Below are 20,276 nucleotides of genomic sequence, written 5' to 3'. Positions count from 1 at the left end.
AATGGACAGAATTGTGAATGTACTCTGATAGCGATGCCATCAAAGCCTGTACCACATTGGTCTTAGGCTGCCTCTAGGGATGTTTCCACTGGATTTCCTATCTGCAATGTGGAAGGCCAGGTCTGTCATATTGTTTAAATTCTGAATCAAGATACTGTGCCTTGGGCTTCCCTGGTGGCGCAGTGGTTGAGAGTCTGCCTGCCGATGCAGGGAACACGGGTTCATGCCCCGGTTCGGGAAGATCCCACATGCCACAGAGCGGCTGGGCCCATGAGCCATGGCTGCTGAGCCTGCACGTCCGGAGCCTGTGCTCCACAACGGGAGAGGCCACAACAGTGAGAGGCCCACGTACCACTAAAAAAAAAAAAAAAAAAAAAAGATAACTGTGCCTCTTTTTGGAAAGCTATAAGCTCTTCTTACAAATTAGCAATTGTTTACTATACTTGGTCCCAGATGGAGATTTGAAGAGTTATGTTTTTAGAGGTGAGGCTTATCAGATGTTTGTTGTCATTTCTGTTGTTTAACTACATTCTCTTTCCTTGCCTCTGAAATCGAAGCCCTAGGCAGATCAATTATTTTGAATTTCAACACAGAGTTTATACTTAAAAAATGTAATGCCTTCCATGTCTTACCAAGTGCATCTATGGGTGGAACTGAATTTACATCTAGAACCCTATCTGCAAGGAAGCCTGGGAAATGTAGTTTCACCTCTCTATCCTTTCCACCTAGAAGGGGGATGGAATGGAGATTGAAAGACTAATCTACAGTATCTACCAAACTAGATTTGGTTGAAATCATTAAACAACAAACACTGCTTAGTTAAAATTTCTATCCAAGAAAAACAAATCACAGTCTTCAAGCAGTGTCTATTGTGTTTCATGGACCATTTGGAAATAGTAGGGACTTCCCATTGGTTTCTTGTAGTGGAATTGGACTTACAACAAACCAAAGTATTTCACTGACATGAATAATCCTGTATTTGATTGTGCTGATGTGGTAGTTCAGAAAAGCCTTCAAAGGCTCATTCCAGTAGGAATGAGGAGAAAGCAAATGTTCTCCTTTCTTCTAGTGAGGAGAAAGCAAATGTTACTTTGGTAACTACCCTTCCTGAACCTTTTAGAAATTTGGATCTCTAATTTATGTGTATGTATCTCTTCAATTTAGTATATCTGTATAGGCTCCATCCTTTTTAGAAGATTCCTCTACATTTCTGTCATGGGTGTCTTAGGAGTCGTAATGGTAGAGGTCTGTCAAGTCTTTTCCCCTCTCTCCTGTCAAAACTCATTTTAGTTAAAGAGAGCTTTCCCCGAGTTAGCATCTAGAATTAAATCTGAAGAGAGAAGGATCATAACTAATTTTCTGATTATCTGTTGAAGAAGGGCTACATCCTAACAGTAGAAAGCTGTTTTTATTATAAATCGATAAAGAGGGTTATATGACAGTGATTTGGTGCTTACCATCTTTCAACATTTGAGGCTTAGCTCAGAATTTTCTTTGAGGTTTTCAGGTTGTCTGAAAGATAAATTGCTTTGTGGGAGCTGGTATAATCTATGTCATTATTGGGTGTATAGTTTGGAGGCCCTCAGAGACATGAATATCATGTATTTATTAAGGATTTAAGGCCTCAATGGACTTCTTTAACAAAATGGACTCTTTGCAGTGACTAAATTATATTTTCATATTTTATAGTGAAACAATCATGTTTCTTCATGAAATCTTTCATCAAGGACTGAAGGCAAGGATAGCCAATTGGCCTACTTTAATTTTAGGTAAGTCCATGCTTTAGAGAGAGAAGATTTTCTCTTAATATGGCTACAGTTAGAGTAAAATAGCTTCAATGTTATCGCCCTAAGCTGTCTGAATTTCCGTAATGATCTGTGAGCTTCCTCAGGCACTGGGACTCTGGCTCATTGCCCTTTTGATCCTTTCCCCTGGCCCGTCATGGTTCTTTGGGGGCTAGAGTTGGTCTCTACTGTGAGGTGTGTTCTACCAGGTCAGTCATTCAGGCAGCTGGACTGGGGCCATGGAGTGTGACACCTGGTGCCAGGAGCTGCTCTCTGCCATCCCTGCGGAGTGAACAGTTTCTCCCTGTACCTTGGGTAATTTACAGAGCATCAAGAGAAACTACCATGTTTACTTCTTCTTTCCAGCTGATCTGTTTGATATTTTGCTCCCCATGCTGAACATTTATCAAGAATTTGTGCGTAATCACCAGTACAGCCTCCAAGTGCTCGCCAATTGTAAGCAAAACAGAGATTTTGACAAACTCTTAAAACAGTACGAAGCTAACCCTGCCTGTGAGGGGAGGATGCTGGAGACGTTCTTGACCTATCCAATGTTTCAGGTAAGTCACCTGGGATGCATTTTGCAAGTCATTTGTTCCAGCTCGATATGACTGATACCCAGTGTGTCCAGCATGATATGTGCAAGTACTCCCTGTGGGGGGTTACAGCACATATCCATCATCTGTCATCTTGAGCTTGACCCTGAGATAAACAAATTTATGCCACACATACTCTCTCTAGTCTGTCTAGTGTATGTAAGAAAATCAGGAATTTTTGAGACAAACAAGGAACGATTTTTTTGAAAAACGGCACAAATTTCTCTTTATAGAAAGATTCCTCACAGACCTCTTCCATGGAGTCTCCTCCTCCAGCGTGTTTAAAAATATTATTAGGTTTACAGAAATAGGATGCTGTGCAAATGTTCCAGTGCGTGCTGGTTGCATAAAAGGTTCCGGGAGAGTGGAAGGACTGCTGGGAAGGTGCTTGTTTTCCTGCCCTGTTGTGACTGCTGCTGAGTCTTCCTTGGCTGGAGCTCTGCAGAGCAAAAGGAGGACCTTCCCTGTGACAGAGGCTGTGGAGACAAAGAAGCCAGAGGCACTGGCCAGGCCTGGGGACTCTTGGCCCCTAGTCAGGTTGCTGCAGTGAGGCTGGAGCTTGTCCTGACCGTCACTTTTTGGGATTAGAGCAACCCAAAGGATCAAGTACACTTGCATTCTTTCCTATATCTAAGACTTTACCGCTCTTTAGTGAGAACTACAGAGGCCAAGATGTGAATTGAATCTCCTGTCCTTTTAAAAAGTGTTGATTCTGTTCTTTCGGAAAAGCATTGAGCGTTCCCATTGTGGAATTTGTGGGGCTTCTGGCCAGGCTTCCAAACTGTCATGTGGCAAAATGATTCTCCTAATCATGTGTGTTACGGTTCCTGTGGAGAGCTTTGTCCCCTGGAACCAGCCTCTCTGACCCCAGCTGATCATTTTGTAGCCTCAGAGAGAAATGATATTCTGGTTCATAATTGTTTGTCTTAAAGTTTGTCACTCCTGACTGAAATCCTGGAAGTCACCATAGAAGTTTAGTGAGATTTTTTCAAAACCAAAAGGATGCATTTGTAACAAACTAAGTAGCGTGAAACTTTATACAGTTAATGTGGTTTTTTTTTTTTCTCCTGTGGAACTGAATTGTTTAACTCTTTGACTCTCTGAACAAATATTTCACCAGAAAAACTATAAAGAAAAAAATTGCTTTTTAAAAACCTTATACAAAGTTATAATTTAAGATTTTATTTACAGTGAATCAAATTTTATGTAGTTCAATGTTCTAAGATTCTATTTGAATCTATGGCAGTTACCTCTAGATTATGATTAAATACCCTAACTTGTATCTGCCTAGCAACCCCCAGCTTAGATGAACATACAAAGGTAGGATTGTGGAAGAGGTTCACATTCAGAGACGTTCCCGCCTCCCTTTCTGAAGGCCCAGTAATGTCTTTTCCAGTACTGTTTATTCCCCTTGGTGTGAGTCTCTCAATGGTTTAAAATGGCAGAACTGTCCTTGCATTTTAGGTGAGGTATCCAAACACAGTTGAATGTAGGGCCTTGCAAAGGCCTTTGGATTTCTTAAAAATGCTGAGATATTCTTCTAACAACCTTCCTTCCTCCCCCTGGAGTTTAAGCCCAATAAAAACAACTTGGCATTTTGATTGACGCCAGGGAATTCCCATAATGTCAGAAAAGGACCATTGGACTGAGAATGTTTAGGAGATCTGCATGTCTTGCCCACCCTTCATTCGTAGCATTGGGAAACATAATTGAACCAATCTGAATCTCTGTGTCTTAATCTTGAAATCGGGGCAGCTGAGCTCTAATTCTCTCCCAGAGCTCTAGCTCTCTGGGGGAGTAGACAGGTTTTGGAATTTTGGGCTGGGCAACTTGTGGTGTTGCCAGGAGCTTTCTAATAGCCTAGGATCCCACCCTCCAAGACTGTGGTGGCCCCAAATCTAGAATTTAGCTGAAGGGTCAGATGTTGAGGTTCTCTGGTTTCTTTAAGACCAGGGTAACCAAAAGATGCTAGGCGAAGCCTCAGACTTAAAGAATTTAGCCAGAATTGGTCCAACTGCAAGAAATGTGCAAATTGAAAGAGTGCTGAGTTGTGCTCTTATTTATTTACTTCCCCATAACTATTTCACTTCTCTGTAGCTATTTTGAACAGACCAAGGAGGGTTAAACATTGGAGTTGCTGCCTGAGGGCCTTATTCTCCTTGGTGTCTCTCCCTCCTGCCTTCTCCCTAGGAGTGACCACATGGAACACTTGGGGGAAAACTGCCCTTTTTAGAAACTTGAAGGTTGTTTTTACTAGGTTCATTCTATGCTTCTTGTTCCCTTTTGGTCCTTTCACTAAGGAGTCCTTGAAGGTATTTGCTCCCTCAGATGGTCCAGCTATATCTACTTCCCTCGGCGTACATCATATTAGCGGTGGTACTTCTGCACATCTGCCTTGCTCCAGTGTAGGCTGGATACCTTGGGATGAGGCTGGGATGTGATGCTTTTTTCCTGTAGAACAAGAATGGAAGAGGTGACCTTAGCTCATGCTGCCAAGGGGCCACTGCCCAGAACTTCTCTTAAGTCTGCATATGGAGGCAAAGTTTGGTATGGGGGCAGAGGGAGAAAGAGAGGTACTGTAACAGGAAACTTTTAGCCTGTGTATATTTATTTATTTACTTTAACATCTTTATTGGAGTATAATTGCTTTACAATGGTGTGTTAGTTTCTGCTTTATAAAAAAGTGATTCAGCTATACGTATACATATATCCCCATATCTCCTCCCTCTTGCGTCTCCCTCCCTCCCACCCTCCCTATTCCACCCCCCTAGGTGGTCACAAAGCACCGAGCTGATCTCCCTGTGCTATGCGGCTGCTTCCCACTAGCTAGCTATTTTACATTTTGTAGTGTGTATGTGTCCATGCCACTCTCTCACTTTGTCCCAGCTTACCTTTCCCCCTCCCCGTGTCTTCAAGTCCATTGTCTAGTAGGTCTGCATCTTTATTCCCATCTTGCCCCTAGGTTCTTCATGACCTTTTTTTTTTTTTTTTTAGATTTCATATATATGTGTTAGCATACGGTATTTGTTTCTCTCTTTCTGACTTACTTCACTCTGTATGACAGACTCTAGGTCCATCCACCTCACTACAAATAACTCAATTTTGTTTCTTTTTATGGCTGAGTAATATTCCATTGTATATATGTGCCACATCTCCTTTATGCATTCATCTGTCGATGGACACTTAGGTTGCTTCCATGTCCTGGCTATTGTAAATAGAGCTGCAATGAACATTGTGGTACATGACTCTTTTTGAATTACGGTTTTCTCACGGTATATGCCCAGTAGTGGGATTGCTGGGTCGTATGGTAGCCTGTGTATATTTAGAAAAGTGTTATATTCTACCTCTTCCTGGGCCCTTTTTTGAGTAAGTCAGTTGTTGCTGTCAATGAATTATGCTGAACTATGGAAACATGGAGGAATTAGAGTGAATTTATCCTTAATTGATGATGCAGTGAATGTATCCTCATTTGAACTATCAGACAAGTAAGTTCATGTTACTAATAAGTTTGTTGTAGACAATAATGTAGTCATTAACATAATTTTTATTTAGCAAAAACAGTGGCTTAGCTGGTACTGTTTAAATTGGCTTCAGCTGCTCATACATCCATAGGTCAGCAGATGATGAAATCTGCTTTTGACAAAGATAGCACTGTTAGAGGTCTTCCAGAAAGTAACCACTTCCTGCTCTAGTCACCTGTTTACTGTAACTGGACAGCAAGCTAATTAGTGTCTACAAAGTACAAGTATTATTTCATAATTGAAAGGAGAATTATGATTCACCTAGACAATGCTATGATCCTTGGTTTCAGGGGGACATATTTATCATCAGTTCTTGAATATACAGATGAGCTCTTTGGTGAGCTGTCCATTTCTCCCTGCAGAAGTCCTTTGCCTACTCTTTGGTAATTTCAGGGTTTTTTTGTTTCTTCACCAGAAGAAACACGAGGTGGGCCAGTTACTTTCAAATCCATCCACTTGAAGCTTAGCCAAGGAGCTCTCTAAAATAGATTTAATTAATGGGGGAGGATCATGAAGCTATTGACTAAACTTAGTTTTGTGGGTTTTCAGTGCATTATAAGTAGTCAGGCTCTCCCACTCCTGCCCTCTTCGTTATGAAAAATTGAGTTCATTAGCTATTGATTGCCTTGATTTTCTTGTAGAACTAACTTAGAGGCAAACTTTTATCAATCATGGCATTGTGCAAAAGGAATATTTGAAAGCATACTTATCCCAGGAGCCTTCACCAAATGGAATGTCCCAACCAGCTGTTTTAGTGAGAAGTTTATGGGATAGAGAGCCAGAAAGCCTCCTCCCACGTGCTTCTGAGGGAGGGGTCTCCTGTGCCTCATGCTCCTATAACTGAGGAGTCTGCACTTCCAAAACCTGGATGACATTCCCTAGGACATGATCCCAGAGTATGAGCTGCAGATCAACGTCTGTGCTTATGGCGCTACCCTCTGTGCCAGTGCATAAATCCGGGCACTCAGTAAATATTAGCAAATAACCCAACGATGGCCACCACCTGCAAGAGAGCAGGGCCTTGGGAAGCTGTTTTACTTTCTTCATTCTTAGAGGTCCCGTTAAGTGCTGAGTAAGAACCCAGTCCCTGCAGAAGAGACCCACTGGGCTAGTGCACTGGTCAGAGCCAGGCTCATGGCTGGCCCTGCCATTTACTATGAGGCCACGTTGGGCAAGTTATGGAACCTCTTCATGCCTTGTTTCCTTATCCGTAAAATGGGGAAATAATCCTTATGTTTCGCTGGATGATTGTGTGCACATGCAACCTCAAGCTCCCAATCTGGCCCACTGTGGGCAGCATTATGGTAGCTGCTGTTCATGCAGGTTTTTATTAAAATTAACACACTGCCCCTGTTTTCTAAAAATTTTTAGCTTATAAGCCAGTAAAAAATGTGTTGAGTTAAATCAACATATATAAATTGAGTTAAATCTCCACTGTGGTCTGTTAAACCCTTCACAGGGTTGGTGGTGTTTCTACCTTTAAGAGAATTCAGATAGTCTGTTCATACACAAAAGTACAAACAAATAATCTAATTAAACAATGCTTTTTACTGCTACAGGGATGAGTTAAGGTGAGACAGGATCAGAATGTAATAAGGGTGAACATATCTTTTCCCAAGTTTTAATTCTTAAAGAGAACATTGCAGTAGGATTGTCAATTTAAAAAAAAATTGTAAACAGCCAAATAAATCTAAAGTACAGACTCAGGTGACTTGCTGATAACTATATCTGTTTCTCTATGAACCAGTTTTCAAAAATTATGATTAAGAAACGTATGATTAGTTAGATAGCCTCATCCACCAGGGGGCAGACAGCAGAAGCAAGAAGAACTATAATTCTGCAGCCTGTGGAACGGGAACCACATTCACAGAAAGATAGACAAAATTAAAAGGCAGAGGACTATGTACCACATGAAGAAACAAGATAAAACCCCAGAAAAACAACTAAATGAAGTGGAGATAGGCAACCATCCAGAAAAAGAATTCAGAATAATGATAGTGAAGATGATCCAAGACTTCGGAAAAAGAATGGAGGCAAAGATCAAGAAGATGCAAGAAATGTTTAACAAAGACCTAAAAGAGTTAAAGAACAAACAAACAGAGATGAACAACACAATAACTGAAATAAAAAATACACTAGAAGGAATCAATAGCAGAATAACTGAGGCAGAAGAATGGATAAGTGACCTGGAAGACAGAAAGTTGGAATTCACTGCCACAGAACAGCATAAAGAATAAAAGAATGAAAAGAAATGAAGACAGCCTAAGAGATCTCTGGGACAACATTAAACGCACCAACATTCCCATTATAGGGGTCCCAGAAGAAAAAGAGAGAGAGAAAGTATCCGAGAAAATATTTGAAGATATTATAGTCAAAAACTTCCCTAACATGGGAAAGGAAATAGCCACCCAAGTCCAGGAAGCGCAGAGAGTCCCAGGCAGGATAAACCCAAGAAAAAACACACCGAGACACATAGCAATCAAATTGACAAAAATTAATGACAAAGAAAAATTATTAAAAGTAACAAGGGAAAAACAACAAATAACATACAAGGGAACTCTCATAAGGCTAACAGCTTTCTCAACAGAAACTCTACAAGCCAGAAGGGAGTGGCATGATATATTTAAAGTGATGAAAGGGAAGAACCTACAACCAAGATTACTCTACCCTGCAACAATCTCATTCAAATTTGTTGGAGAAAGTAAAGCCTTTACAGACAAGCAAAAGCTAAGAGAATTCAGCACTACGAAACCAGCTCAAAAACAAATGCTAAAGGAACTTCTCTAAGTGAGAAACACAAGAGAAGAAAAGGACCTACAAAAACAAACCCAAAACAGTTAAGAAAATGGTAATAGAAACATACATATCTATAATCACCTTAAATGTGAATGTATTAAATGCTCCAACCAAAGGACACAGACTTGCTGAATGGAAACAAAAAGAAGACCCATATATGTGCTGTCTACAAGAGACCCATTTCACACCTAGGGGCACATACAGACTGAAAGTGAGGGGATGGAAAAAGATATTCCATGCAAATGGAAATCAAAAGAAAGCTGGAGTAGCAATACTCATATCCGATAAAATAGACTTTAAAATAAAGAATGTTACAAAAGACAAGGAAGGACACCACATAATGATCAAGGGATCAATCCAAGAAGAAGATATAACAATTATAAATATATATAGGTGCACCCAGCACATATGTATTGAGGTGCTCCTATGTTGGGTGCACCCAACGTAGGAGCACCTCAGTACATAAGGCAAATGCTAACAGCTATAAAAGTGGAAATCAACAGTAACACAATAATAGTGGGGGATTTTAACACCTCACTTACACCAATGGACAGATCATCCAGACAGAAAATTAATAAGGAAACACAAGCTTTAAATGACACAATAGACCAGATAGATTAAATTGATATTTATAGGACAGTCCATCCAGAAACAGCAGATTACACTTTATTCGCAAGTGCACATGGAACATTCTCCAGGATAGATCACATCTTGGGTCACAAATCAAGCCTTGGTAAATTTAAGAAAATTGAAATCATATCAAGCATCTTTTCTGACAACAGTGCTATGAGATTAGAAATAAATTACATAAAAAATACAAACACATGGAGGCTAAACAATACATTACTAAATAACCAAGACATTGCTGAAGAAATCAAAGAGGAAATCAAAAAATACCTAGAGACAAATGACAATGAAAATACAATGATCCAAAACCTATGGGATGCAGCAAAAGCAGTTCTAAGAGGGAAGTTTATAGCAATACAATCCTACCTCAAGAAACAAGAAAAATCTCAAATAAACAATCTAACCTTACACCTAAAGGAACTAGAGAAAGAAAAACAAACAAAACCCAAAGTTAGTAGAAGGAAAGAAATCATAAAGATCAGAGCAGAAATAAATGAAATGGAAACAAAGAGAACAATAGCAAAGATCAATAAAACTAAAAGCTGGTTCTTTGAGAAGATAAACAAAATTGATAAACCTTTAGCCAGACTCATCAAGAAAAAGAGGGAGAGAACTCAAATCAATAAAATTAGAAATGAAAAAGGAGAAGTTACAACAGACACCGCAGAAATACAAAGCATCCTAAGAGACTACTACCAGCAACTCTATGCCAATAAAATGGACGACCTGGAAGAAATGGACAAATTCTTAGAAAGGTATAACCTTCCAAGACTGAACCAGGAAGAAACAGAAAATATGAACAGACCAGTCACGAGTAATGAAATTGAAACTATGATTAAAGATCTTCCAGCAGGGGACTTCCCTGGTGGCGCAGTGGTTAAGAATCTGCCTGCTAGTGGAGGGGACACGGGTTTGAGCCCTGGTCCGGGAAGATCCCACATGCTGTGGAACAATTAAGCCTGTGCACCACAACTACTGAGCCTGCACTCTAGAGCCTGCATGCCACAACTACTGAAGCCTGCATGCCTAGAGCCCATTCTCTGCAACAAGAGAAGCCACCACAATGAGAAGCCCACACACTGCAATGAAGAGTAGCCCCCACTTGCTGCAACTAGAGAAAGACCGCGCACAACAACGAAGACCCAACACAGCCAAAAATAAATAAATAAAATAATAAATTTATAATAATAAAAAAGACACATGTACCCCAATGTTCATTACAGCACTACTTATAATAGCCAGGTCATGGAAGCAACCTAAATGCCCATCGACAGATGAATGGATAAAGAAGTTGTGGTACATATATACGATGGAATATTACTCAGCCATAAAAAGAACAAAACTGGGTCATTTGTAGAGACATGGATGGACCTAGAGACTGTCATACAGAGTGAAGTAAGTCAGAAAGAGCAAAACAAATATACATTAACGCCTATATGTGGAATCTAGAAACAGCAGATGAACCAGTTTTCAAGGCAGAAATAGAGATGCAGATGTAGAGAACAAATGTATGGACACCAAGGGGGGAAGTGGGGTGGTGGGGTGGTGGGATGAGCTGAGAGATTGGGATTGACATGTATACACTAATATGTATAAAATAGATAACTAATGAGAACCTGCTGTATACAAAATAAAATTAAATTAAAAAAAGAAATGTATGATTATATTAAAAATCTGAGGAAATAATCGTTTCTTTATAATATAAAACTTTATTATCTTCATGTGTTCTTGGTGAAGTTTTTGTGTGTGTTTGATGTTGAAGCATAGTTCATTTTAAATGTATTTCTTAAAAAAACATATTTGTGAAACAGTCAAAACTGTAAGAATAGAGATGAGCTCTTCAGAAGTGATGATGGCAAGTAGAGAAGATCTAGTGTTACTCATCCTGACCTTTGCTTATGCTGGCCTCTGTTTGCCTTTAGATCCCCAGGTATATCATCACACTTCATGAACTCCTAGCCCATACTCCCCATGAGCATGTGGAGAGGAAAAGTCTGGAGTTTGCTAAATCCAAACTAGAAGAACTGTCCAGGTATGTGGAGAATTTATAATAAAGGTTTTATATGGCAAAGTAGCACATTAGCCTTTTTTTTTTTTTTTTTTTTTTTTTTGTGGTACGCGGGCCTCTCACTGTTGTGGCCTCTCCGTTTGCGGAGCACAGGCTCCGGACGTGCAGGCTTAGTGGCCATGGCTCATGGGCCCAGCCGCTCCGCGGCATGTGGGATCTTCCCGGACCGGGGCACGAACCCGTGTCCCCTGCATCGGCAGGCGGACTCCCAACCACTGCGCCACCAGGGAAGCCCAACACATTAGTCTTTTGTGGAAACTGAATATATATGTCCAGGGAACAAGAAGCAAGACACAATCCAGCTTCTCAGATTCTGCTGAACATTAAATGCTAGCTCCTGAGATGGTGCTGAATCAGCATGCACATTAATTTTAACCAAGAAAAAAAATATCTTTGAAAATGGTTTTATGGCATGTAAATTTATATAATTGAGATTAGGCATATTTTGGTTTAAGTTTGAAAATGTTCACATTTCTTTCATCGTAATGGGAGAATGGTTGTTAATTGCAGTTTTGCACCCGTATTTGGTAGGAAGTCGGAGAATGTATATTTTGGATTTATCAGTGACTTTTCAGTGTTTTGGCATCTGTGTTCCTTTAGCTTATATGGGATAAATGATATAAAGTTCTCTAATTTACTCCACCTCTAAGAAATGGCATCCTAATTTCAATGAATGGAGCTGTTCGTAAAATAAAATATTGCTTTCCTGTTGCCTTTACAAGCAGCATTCTCAGGATACTCACTTATCCTTAAGAATCATGATGTACATCTGCTTTGCTTTGAGTCATGACTTGATGAAGGCTAGAAGTCCAGCATGACTTACCCTACAGCCCCAGTTAAACTGATACAAGTTCAAACCCTAGCTTCCCAGATGGAGCTCCTTTGCTTATCTGCTGGGGCAATAGAAAATCTCTTACCGTGATGCTGTATTGTGTTTGACAGGGTCATGCATGATGAAGTGAGTGACACTGAAAACATAAGGAAGAACCTCGCCATAGAAAGAATGATCGTAGAGGGCTGTGATATTTTGCTGGACACTAGCCAAACTTTCATCCGCCAAGGTAAGTCCTTGTTCAGCAGACCCACCATCTAAGTGGTCTCTGCACCTGTCACATTATCACTGGCAGATCCAGGAAAGCATTTTGGAGCAGGCTTGATTTAGTTGTTTGATTGATGCTGTTCATGCAGGATGTCCCCATGGCCTTGACCGAGGCTGTGGTTGAGGCCCACCTTTGTGCTGTTTCTTTTCAGGGGCCATGAAAAACAGCAACACAATAATAGTAAAGCACGAGTGGGACAGTAAATTACATTCTGACTGGACTCTTCTCCTCAGTGGACCGGACATTCTCTACAGCTCCAGGGAGGACAGATTGCTCTGGCCGATTGGAGTGGCAGTGCCAGGTGGTGACGACATCCAGGCAAAGGCCCAAGAGAAACTTGCATTACTCAGAGCCCTTTCCCATAGCAGTGGGGACAATATCCGAAGTGAAAACAGCTGTCTCTTGTTCCCATTTTTCATCAGCACTTCTGGATCGGCCCCACATGATATGATTTGATTCAATTGGTAACTCCAGTTGCCAGATGAAATGTCTCACTATCAACTTGCCCTGCCATATTTCGATCAGGGCGAAGGTATCATGTTTGAGGGGTGTGCTTTGGGGGCATCACCCAGTAAATTGAGCTTTTGAAGAGTTGAAGATATTTGTACTGTGAAACTGTAGAGAAGCAACAACCTAACAGTCCATATTCCTCCATGGCTTTCATTACAGAGTGCAGGATGTAAACCACACTCCAAGTTCTTTTTAAGTGCTCAGGTGTTCTGGGGGCAGGGGAGCATGCCCCACAAAATCGATTTGTGGCAATATATTGCACACAATCATAATTTTGAACTTGGTGAGGAGTGGCATATAAATTTGGAACTAGAATTAGCCTTTAATGTGGTTTCTGTTTATAACATGCCAATATTATTTGAAGATATTTGCATTTCTAGTGCGTACCAAAATGTGCTGCTTAAAATCTTTTTTTACCTCGTCAAACAAGGCATTATTTGTGCTACACACGTTAATTTTTGCACAGAACACTTAAAAAATTTACCACATGCTGTTCTATTTTCCATATTTATTTACAAGGAGAGAAATCACACATACATTAAAGTTTGGAAGTATATTTCGGGTCATGATACTTTTCTCATTTTTGGCTTTAAGTATTAATTTTTCTTTAAGTAATAGTGGACTCTAATGCTGACAACATCGGGCCTTCCTAAATCCCCCTCTATTCCTCCGTACAGACCGTGTCCCCATATTGGCTTCCTGCCTTCCTGGCACTTGTCTGCTTCTGTGCCTTTACATGTGCTGGCCCTAGCCTGGACACCAGGAATGCCCTTATCCACCTTTCTTGTGCCTATGGAAGGTCTGCCTGTCCTACTAGGCTCAGGTCAGACACCTCTAAAGAGCCTTTTAAATTTCCTTCTCATCTTCCCCTCCTCTTCTCTCCAGTTAGAATGAATTTACCGTCCTCATCATTTCTGAGCCCCTTTGCTCCTGGTGCATGTATTTCATCCACTTGCTTGCATGCCTGTCTCTCCCAGTAATTGTAACTCTGAAGGGCAGTTTTTATGAATTCTCTCTTGCCTAGTACAATGCTTTCCATTATAGATACCTGGAAAATGAACAATGGATTAAATTGAATTGCTTGTTGAAAACTGCAGTTTTGAATGTCAGCTGTCTTGTTTTGTATTCTTCTTGTAATTGGAGTTCACTGAAAAATACTTACTAAAGGACTTGAGCTGTATACTATGTGAAAATGGTAACAAAAGTTTTTATAACTAGTATTCAATTTCTGAAAAGACTTTGGACTGAAAAATATTATTACACATAAACAACATATTTCTACAAACTTAGTTGAAAACTGCTGGAAGGGCGAATCCAATGAAAAAATCATATGTTTTTTCATTGCACCTGGAGGAAAAACAGTCATGAGCCACCTCTCCCTTTGATTCGTGTCCAGATGTTATTTATTGCTTGTTCTGTACTACATGTTTGAGGTGCTTCTGTCAGCTATTAATATATCTGATGTTATTGCTGTATTGATGTTGATATAATGATTTGCCTTTCAGCAGTATTTTTCCGTGTTGTTTGGTTTGGTTAGTCTGTTTGAAAATTATTCAATAAAGGTGGTTTTAAAAAATCAAACCTTAATCTGAAAGTAGAAAGTAATCCAATTACGGACAATTTGGAAAGTTTGCATTATTTTGCTTTGGCTGCTCCTATTATTACTTTTACTAAATACCTTTAATAGGCTTTAAAACTCGTTGAAGTGGGTTTTTTAAAAAGTTTTTTAACTTTGAGAGGTTCTCTTTTCTATGAAATGGACTATAGTTTATCTCTAATTGTATAATAATATTTGCATTGTTTACTTTTAGGGTTGATATACGGTCTGTTTTTCAATGCGTGAGTGCGTGTGCAAATGCTTATGTACAAATATGTGTGTGGTTTCAATCTCAAATGAACTTTTATTCTGACTAGGAAAAATAAGGTCATCTGAAAGGCCTCCTCCGAATAGGTGTGATAGCCAACCTTGAATGTCAATCTGTAGGAATTTAGTGGTTGAAAAAACAGGTTTTATTGTAAATTGATTCCAGTTACTAGATGGTTGATGAGTACGATGCAAAGGACTATATCATAGCGGTGGTCTGACACTGTCATTTATTTTCCAAAATCTTTTTCAAAGTTTCTTGAGCCAAAGTGTCTGCAGCAATAATAGGTAGACATGTAGCCGCGTCATGGAGGTCAAATCCTGTCTCCTCCACTTCCTTGCTATGTGATATTGGGCAATTTACTTAACCTCTCTTTGCCTCAGTTTCCTCCCTTTAAGTTGGGGTTAATAGTAGTAGCTGTCTTTTAGGGTTGTTGTGAAGATTAAATGTTCATAAATGCATCTAGGCTAGTGTCTGTGAGATTATGACATAAACCTTAAAAACCAAGATCTAAATTTTGGAATGGGTGTCTATTTTCAGTAACATGAAATATATATGAATATTTATTAGAAGATAAAGGCACTTTAAGTTGACATTTTGTGCAAAATCCATTATACTTAGTCATTGTTGTCTGGTGGAAATGTGAATCAGGAAAATTAAATAAAGGTGACCGAATTTAGAGCTAAATGCATTGAGAATGAGACATGAACCTCTGTGGTACTTTAATCATTCCCAGACTCAAAATCATGTACTTTCAGTGTACCAGTGTCTTTTGAAATTGTAACGTGGGGTCTAGAAATAGTTATACCATCTCAAACGCCTAATCCAATAACCTGGAAATTGTTGTTCATTCTTTTACACTACTGAGTGGAATTAAGATTAAGGGCATTAGCCAATCTTGAATGCCATGCTGTGGGAATTTAGTGATTGAAAAACAGAAGTGTTTTGGTAAGTTGACCCCAATTATTAGATAGACTGATGATGATGGGGATGCAAAATATCATATCACAGCAATGGTCTGATACTGAGGAATTACTGATTCAAGACTATGAGTTCTCTAATTTGTATTAACTAGAAAAGAATCCTCAGGTCTCATAGTTGTGTTGAAACATCATGTCAAACATAAGATAAAATGTGAAAAAAAGATCCACTTAACTTATTTTTCAACAAGCTTATTTTATAAACCAGTGTTGAAATTGCTCACTTTTAATTCAGATGTATAGACTTCTGTACATACCTAATGCACACAGTCTCCTATTTGGATATGAGATAAGCAGTTATAGATTAAGCATATTAGTGTATAGTTGCCAAGGAAACATTGGTTATTTTTTACCTCAAAGTTAAAATTCACGGTAATGATTAATATATGAGTTAACAGTGTACTCTATAATTTCTGATTTACAAAATCATTAAATGCTAGAAGCATTTACCAGTGAACACATTATTATCCAGTTTTCATAGCCTTGATTATATCCCTTCTGAAAATGACTCTCAAACCCGCTTGTCCACCTGTCTATGCTGCAGTCTTCCGCTCTGCCCTAACCTATCTGCCTGGATGACTCACGACCGCCCATGGCAAAGCTAGAACTTACTGTCTTTTCCCATCCATTCCCTTTCTGACTTTCAGTTGTTATGCTGCTGAATCCACTGCCATCTCCTGGCGGGGATGACCCAGGTCCTCTGAAAGATCTCCTGTGGCTTGGGTTTCATCCATGGGTCTAATGAATACAATCCTTCTGCTGCTGTTACTTGCCCATCTACTCCTCTAAGCATTCTGCCATGTGCTTTTCTCATTGCTCCGTTATTCTTCATATTTAATTACATGCTGCCTGTGCTCTCTGCCAGTTTGCTCCCACCTACCTCTCCTCCTTCTTGCCCATTCCTTTCACTGGAACCAAGCCTTCTCCTGCCCTCATTCCCCAGTCCCACACCCTCTCCCAGGACTGCCTCAGCAACTTTGCCTTTGTCAAGCAGCCCCACCTAAACACTCATCTGAATAGATGGAATTCAGGGAATCCATAGAAACTTGGGTTCTCTACCCCCAGCACATCTTTAGATCTCTGTAAAAGTAGATGCTGTTCGGAATATTCATGTTAGTGTAAACATTTTGTGACCCACAATCATAGTTTTACTATTCTAAAACAAGTAACAACAACAACAAAATCGGGAAACCCAGGAAATGTATGAAGAGGAAAATAAAGTTGCCTGCAATCTTATCTCTTAGTGATGACCACTGTTAATATTTAAGTGATAAATAGTCATTTAATAGTTCTTATGAGGCTGAAAGGAGCCTTTGTCAGGCTGCATTTGGGGTAGGTGGTGGATTAAACAAATAGTAGAAATATTACTGGCTCAGGGCATTTCAGAAGTCAGAGGCAAGGTATTTGCTAGCATCTTTTGTAGTACTTTTTGGTTTGATATTTAACTTAGATTAGAATTTTCTCTTGCGGGGAGCAGGCAGTCATTATTAGGGTGAAACTATATAAAGTCTATGCATAGCTTCTCACATTGAATGGAAGACAGTTTTGCTCACAGGAATGTTCTGGGTATAGAATTTATGTGGTTTCTTTTCCATGTAGATTCCACAGAAAATTTTTATCACATATCATTTAAACGTAACCTGAAATGACTGCCCTTTAAAAATAGTCCTTACCTAAATTGCATTGAATTGTATGATTTGTGTATTTTTATAATGTACATGTATTGTACATTCTATTTTTAAAATACAAAGTAAACTGTATTAATGCTATGTATCTACCTTCAGTGCTCCAGGAAAATTAAATTTGATTTGCTTTTTATTATGTTATTTTATTACTCTAATTATATAATATGTACCTTATTCTTATGTAAATAAATTGATTGAGATCAGATTATGAAGGACAGATGGCAGAAGTGCCTCATTCTTTGAATTCAATTTGGCTTTCTTTTAAACTTATTTTCCAGCTTATAGATAATCAAGTCTAAAGTGTTTTACAAAAATAGTAGGAATTAGTGCAACCCTTAAAATGTAATGCATCGTTTCTTCTGCTCAGAGTGCAGGGGATTTACTTGTTCCAATGGTGCATCAAATAAATCCTTGGTATCTTGGGAAACAGGCCCTAGTGTTTTTACATCAGGAACAGCTCTCACTTGGCAGAATTTTAATTACTGTGTGTTCTTCACTTTTGTGATCACCAGGTTCTCTTATTCAAGTACCTTCCGTTGAGAGGGGGAAACTTAGTAAAGTTCGCCTGGGTTCATTGTCTTTGAAAAAGGAAGGAGAAAGACAATGCTTCTTGTTTACAAAACACTTTTTAATTTGTACAAGAAGTTCAGGAGGAAAGCTACATCTGCTCAAGGTACTGGTTTTATATGACTATTCCATTTATGTTCCATGCACTTAAGAGGCATTGAGGTTAACTTAATTATGACTTTCCTATGCCTGCTATCATAAAATAGATTGTCAGATTTCATGGTGAGGTAATATACAGTTACCAATCCTGACACTTACTTTGTTGTCAGTTGGATCCAAAGTAATAGAAATGTAAGTGTGCATTGCCATAAAGAAGAGCAATTAAAATCATAACCTGGACAAAATTACTAGTTGGTGACTACTGAGCTGCAAAAATCTTGTCAAATTACTGCAGTGTACTGATTATATAATATTTACTAAATGCTCCTTTATGTTGCTCAGTACCAGGAGTGAGCAAACTATGGCCCGCAGCTTGTTGCCTGTTTTTGATAGTAAAGTTTTATTGGAACGCAGCCATACTCATTTCCTTACATATTGTCCCTGGCTGTTTTCATGCTTTTTTAGAACAGCAGATTTGAGCAGTTGCGTTAGAGATCACACGGCTTGCAAAGCCTAAAAGGTTTACTAGCTGGCTCTTAACAGAAGTCTGCCTATCTGTACCTTCTGTTATTAGTGCCTGAAAATATTATCCAACATCACAACCAAGGCTTCCTACTGCTTAAATCACTTCCTGGTTGGAGAGTTCTGCCCTTTGCTGAGCTGCATTCACTCTACAGGGCCCCTGAGGTGCCATATAGTCTCCCATAGACTGACTTGCTAAATTTTATAAACATCGGGAGTGAGAGTCGGATGTGGGGAAGAACATGAAGTTCAATGAATTCAATTACTTTTACACATCTAAGTTTAATTTTGAACTCTATGAAAAATTATTTATGAAGTACAATTGCTATTTTCTTTTGTGGTAGTTTGAATGTAAGGTTTGCAAATCACAGGTTCCCAACCTGTGAAAGACTCTTAGCCTCTTAATGAAAAATTGGTCTGTTTCCAGACAGGTGGAGTTCTCTCTCTAATAGAATGTACATTGGTTGAGGAGCCCGATACAAGCGATGATGACTGTAAGTCACATACTGTCACTTAGAATTATATTAGAATTAAATAGTCCTATGGTTTTTATTCATTCACAGCTAAGAAGAGCTGCTTAAGGAAGCAGGAAAGATGTTAAGAATAAACTCCCTGAATTCATTTATATATGAAAAATTCTGTTGAGCCATTTAACCTGTGACCTGGTTAAACCATCTTTGGGAATTCACATTTTACTGAATTTGTCTCTTGATAGTGACTGCAGTGGCAGAAAAGAAAGAGATTGAATTAGTGTGTTGGAATTCCGTAAATTATGGAAATTTAAAAAAAAATAAAAACATGAAATGAGAAGGAAAGCAGGATCCTAGTCCTGAGTAACCCACTGATCTCAGTTTCTTCATCTGCTTATGAGCTTAACAAAGCCTTCCCCAGGCCCAAGAAGCACCATATTGCTGAAATGAGATTCTGGACTTAAATGCACATTGATTGTATTACTAGAACCATGTGAAAGCAACTATCACTCATATTTTTGTGTTCACATCTAATTGTTTGGTTTACATGTGTTGAAGCCAAAGGTTCTGGGCAAGTGTTTGGACACCTGGATTTTAAAATAGTGGTGGAGCCTCCTGACGCTGCCCCTTTCACTGTGGTCTTGTTAGCACCTTCACGCCAGGAGAAAGCTGCCTGGACAAGTGACATCAGTCAGGTAAGCAAGTGGCTTTGGCCCTAAGTTGGGTTTTGTTTTTGTTTTAAATTTTACAACATAAACTTTTGGGAAGGAGTTTTAGAGTCAATTTATTTTTATTAGAAAATTATATCTGGGGCTTCCCTGGTGGCGCAGTGGTTGAGAGTCCGCCTGCCGAGGCAGGGAACATGGGTTCGTGCCCCGGTCCGGGAGGATCCCACATGCCGCGGAGCGGCTGTGCCCGTGAGCCATGGCCGCTGAGCCTGCGCGTCCGGAGCCTGTGCTCCGCAACGGGAGAGGCCACAACAGTGAGAGGCCCACGTAGCGCAAAAAAAATAAAATAAAATAAAATAAAATAAAAAGAAAATTGTATCTGGTTGCTGTGGTCACTACCAGTACCACTGTATGTCTT

General features: G+C 39.4%; 1 protein-coding gene across 5 annotated transcripts in view; it reads left to right on the top strand.

Moving 5' to 3' along the window:
- The window catches only part of RASGRF2 (Ras protein specific guanine nucleotide releasing factor 2), a 240,895-nt gene that overhangs the window by 95,653 nt on the left and 124,966 nt on the right, over positions 1-20,276 (top strand). For all 5 annotated transcript variants that reach the window (XM_033409052.2, XM_004281652.3, XM_049707660.1 and 2 more), the window contains 7 exons: positions 1,690-1,769; positions 2,151-2,344; positions 11,247-11,356; positions 12,335-12,453; positions 18,045-18,205; positions 19,148-19,214; positions 19,749-19,885. In XM_033409052.2, coding sequence (XP_033264943.1) covers positions 1,690-1,769; positions 2,151-2,344; positions 11,247-11,356; positions 12,335-12,453; positions 18,045-18,205; positions 19,148-19,214; positions 19,749-19,885 — 868 coding nt within the window. The remainder of the gene's footprint in view (positions 1-1,689; positions 1,770-2,150; positions 2,345-11,246; positions 11,357-12,334; positions 12,454-18,044; positions 18,206-19,147; positions 19,215-19,748; positions 19,886-20,276) is intronic.

This window comes from Orcinus orca, chromosome 3 (assembly GCF_937001465.1).
Source record: "Orcinus orca chromosome 3, mOrcOrc1.1, whole genome shotgun sequence".
NCBI classification, from domain to species: Eukaryota; Metazoa; Chordata; class Mammalia; order Artiodactyla; family Delphinidae; genus Orcinus; species Orcinus orca.
This window is presented reverse-complemented; position numbering and strand designations above follow the sequence as displayed.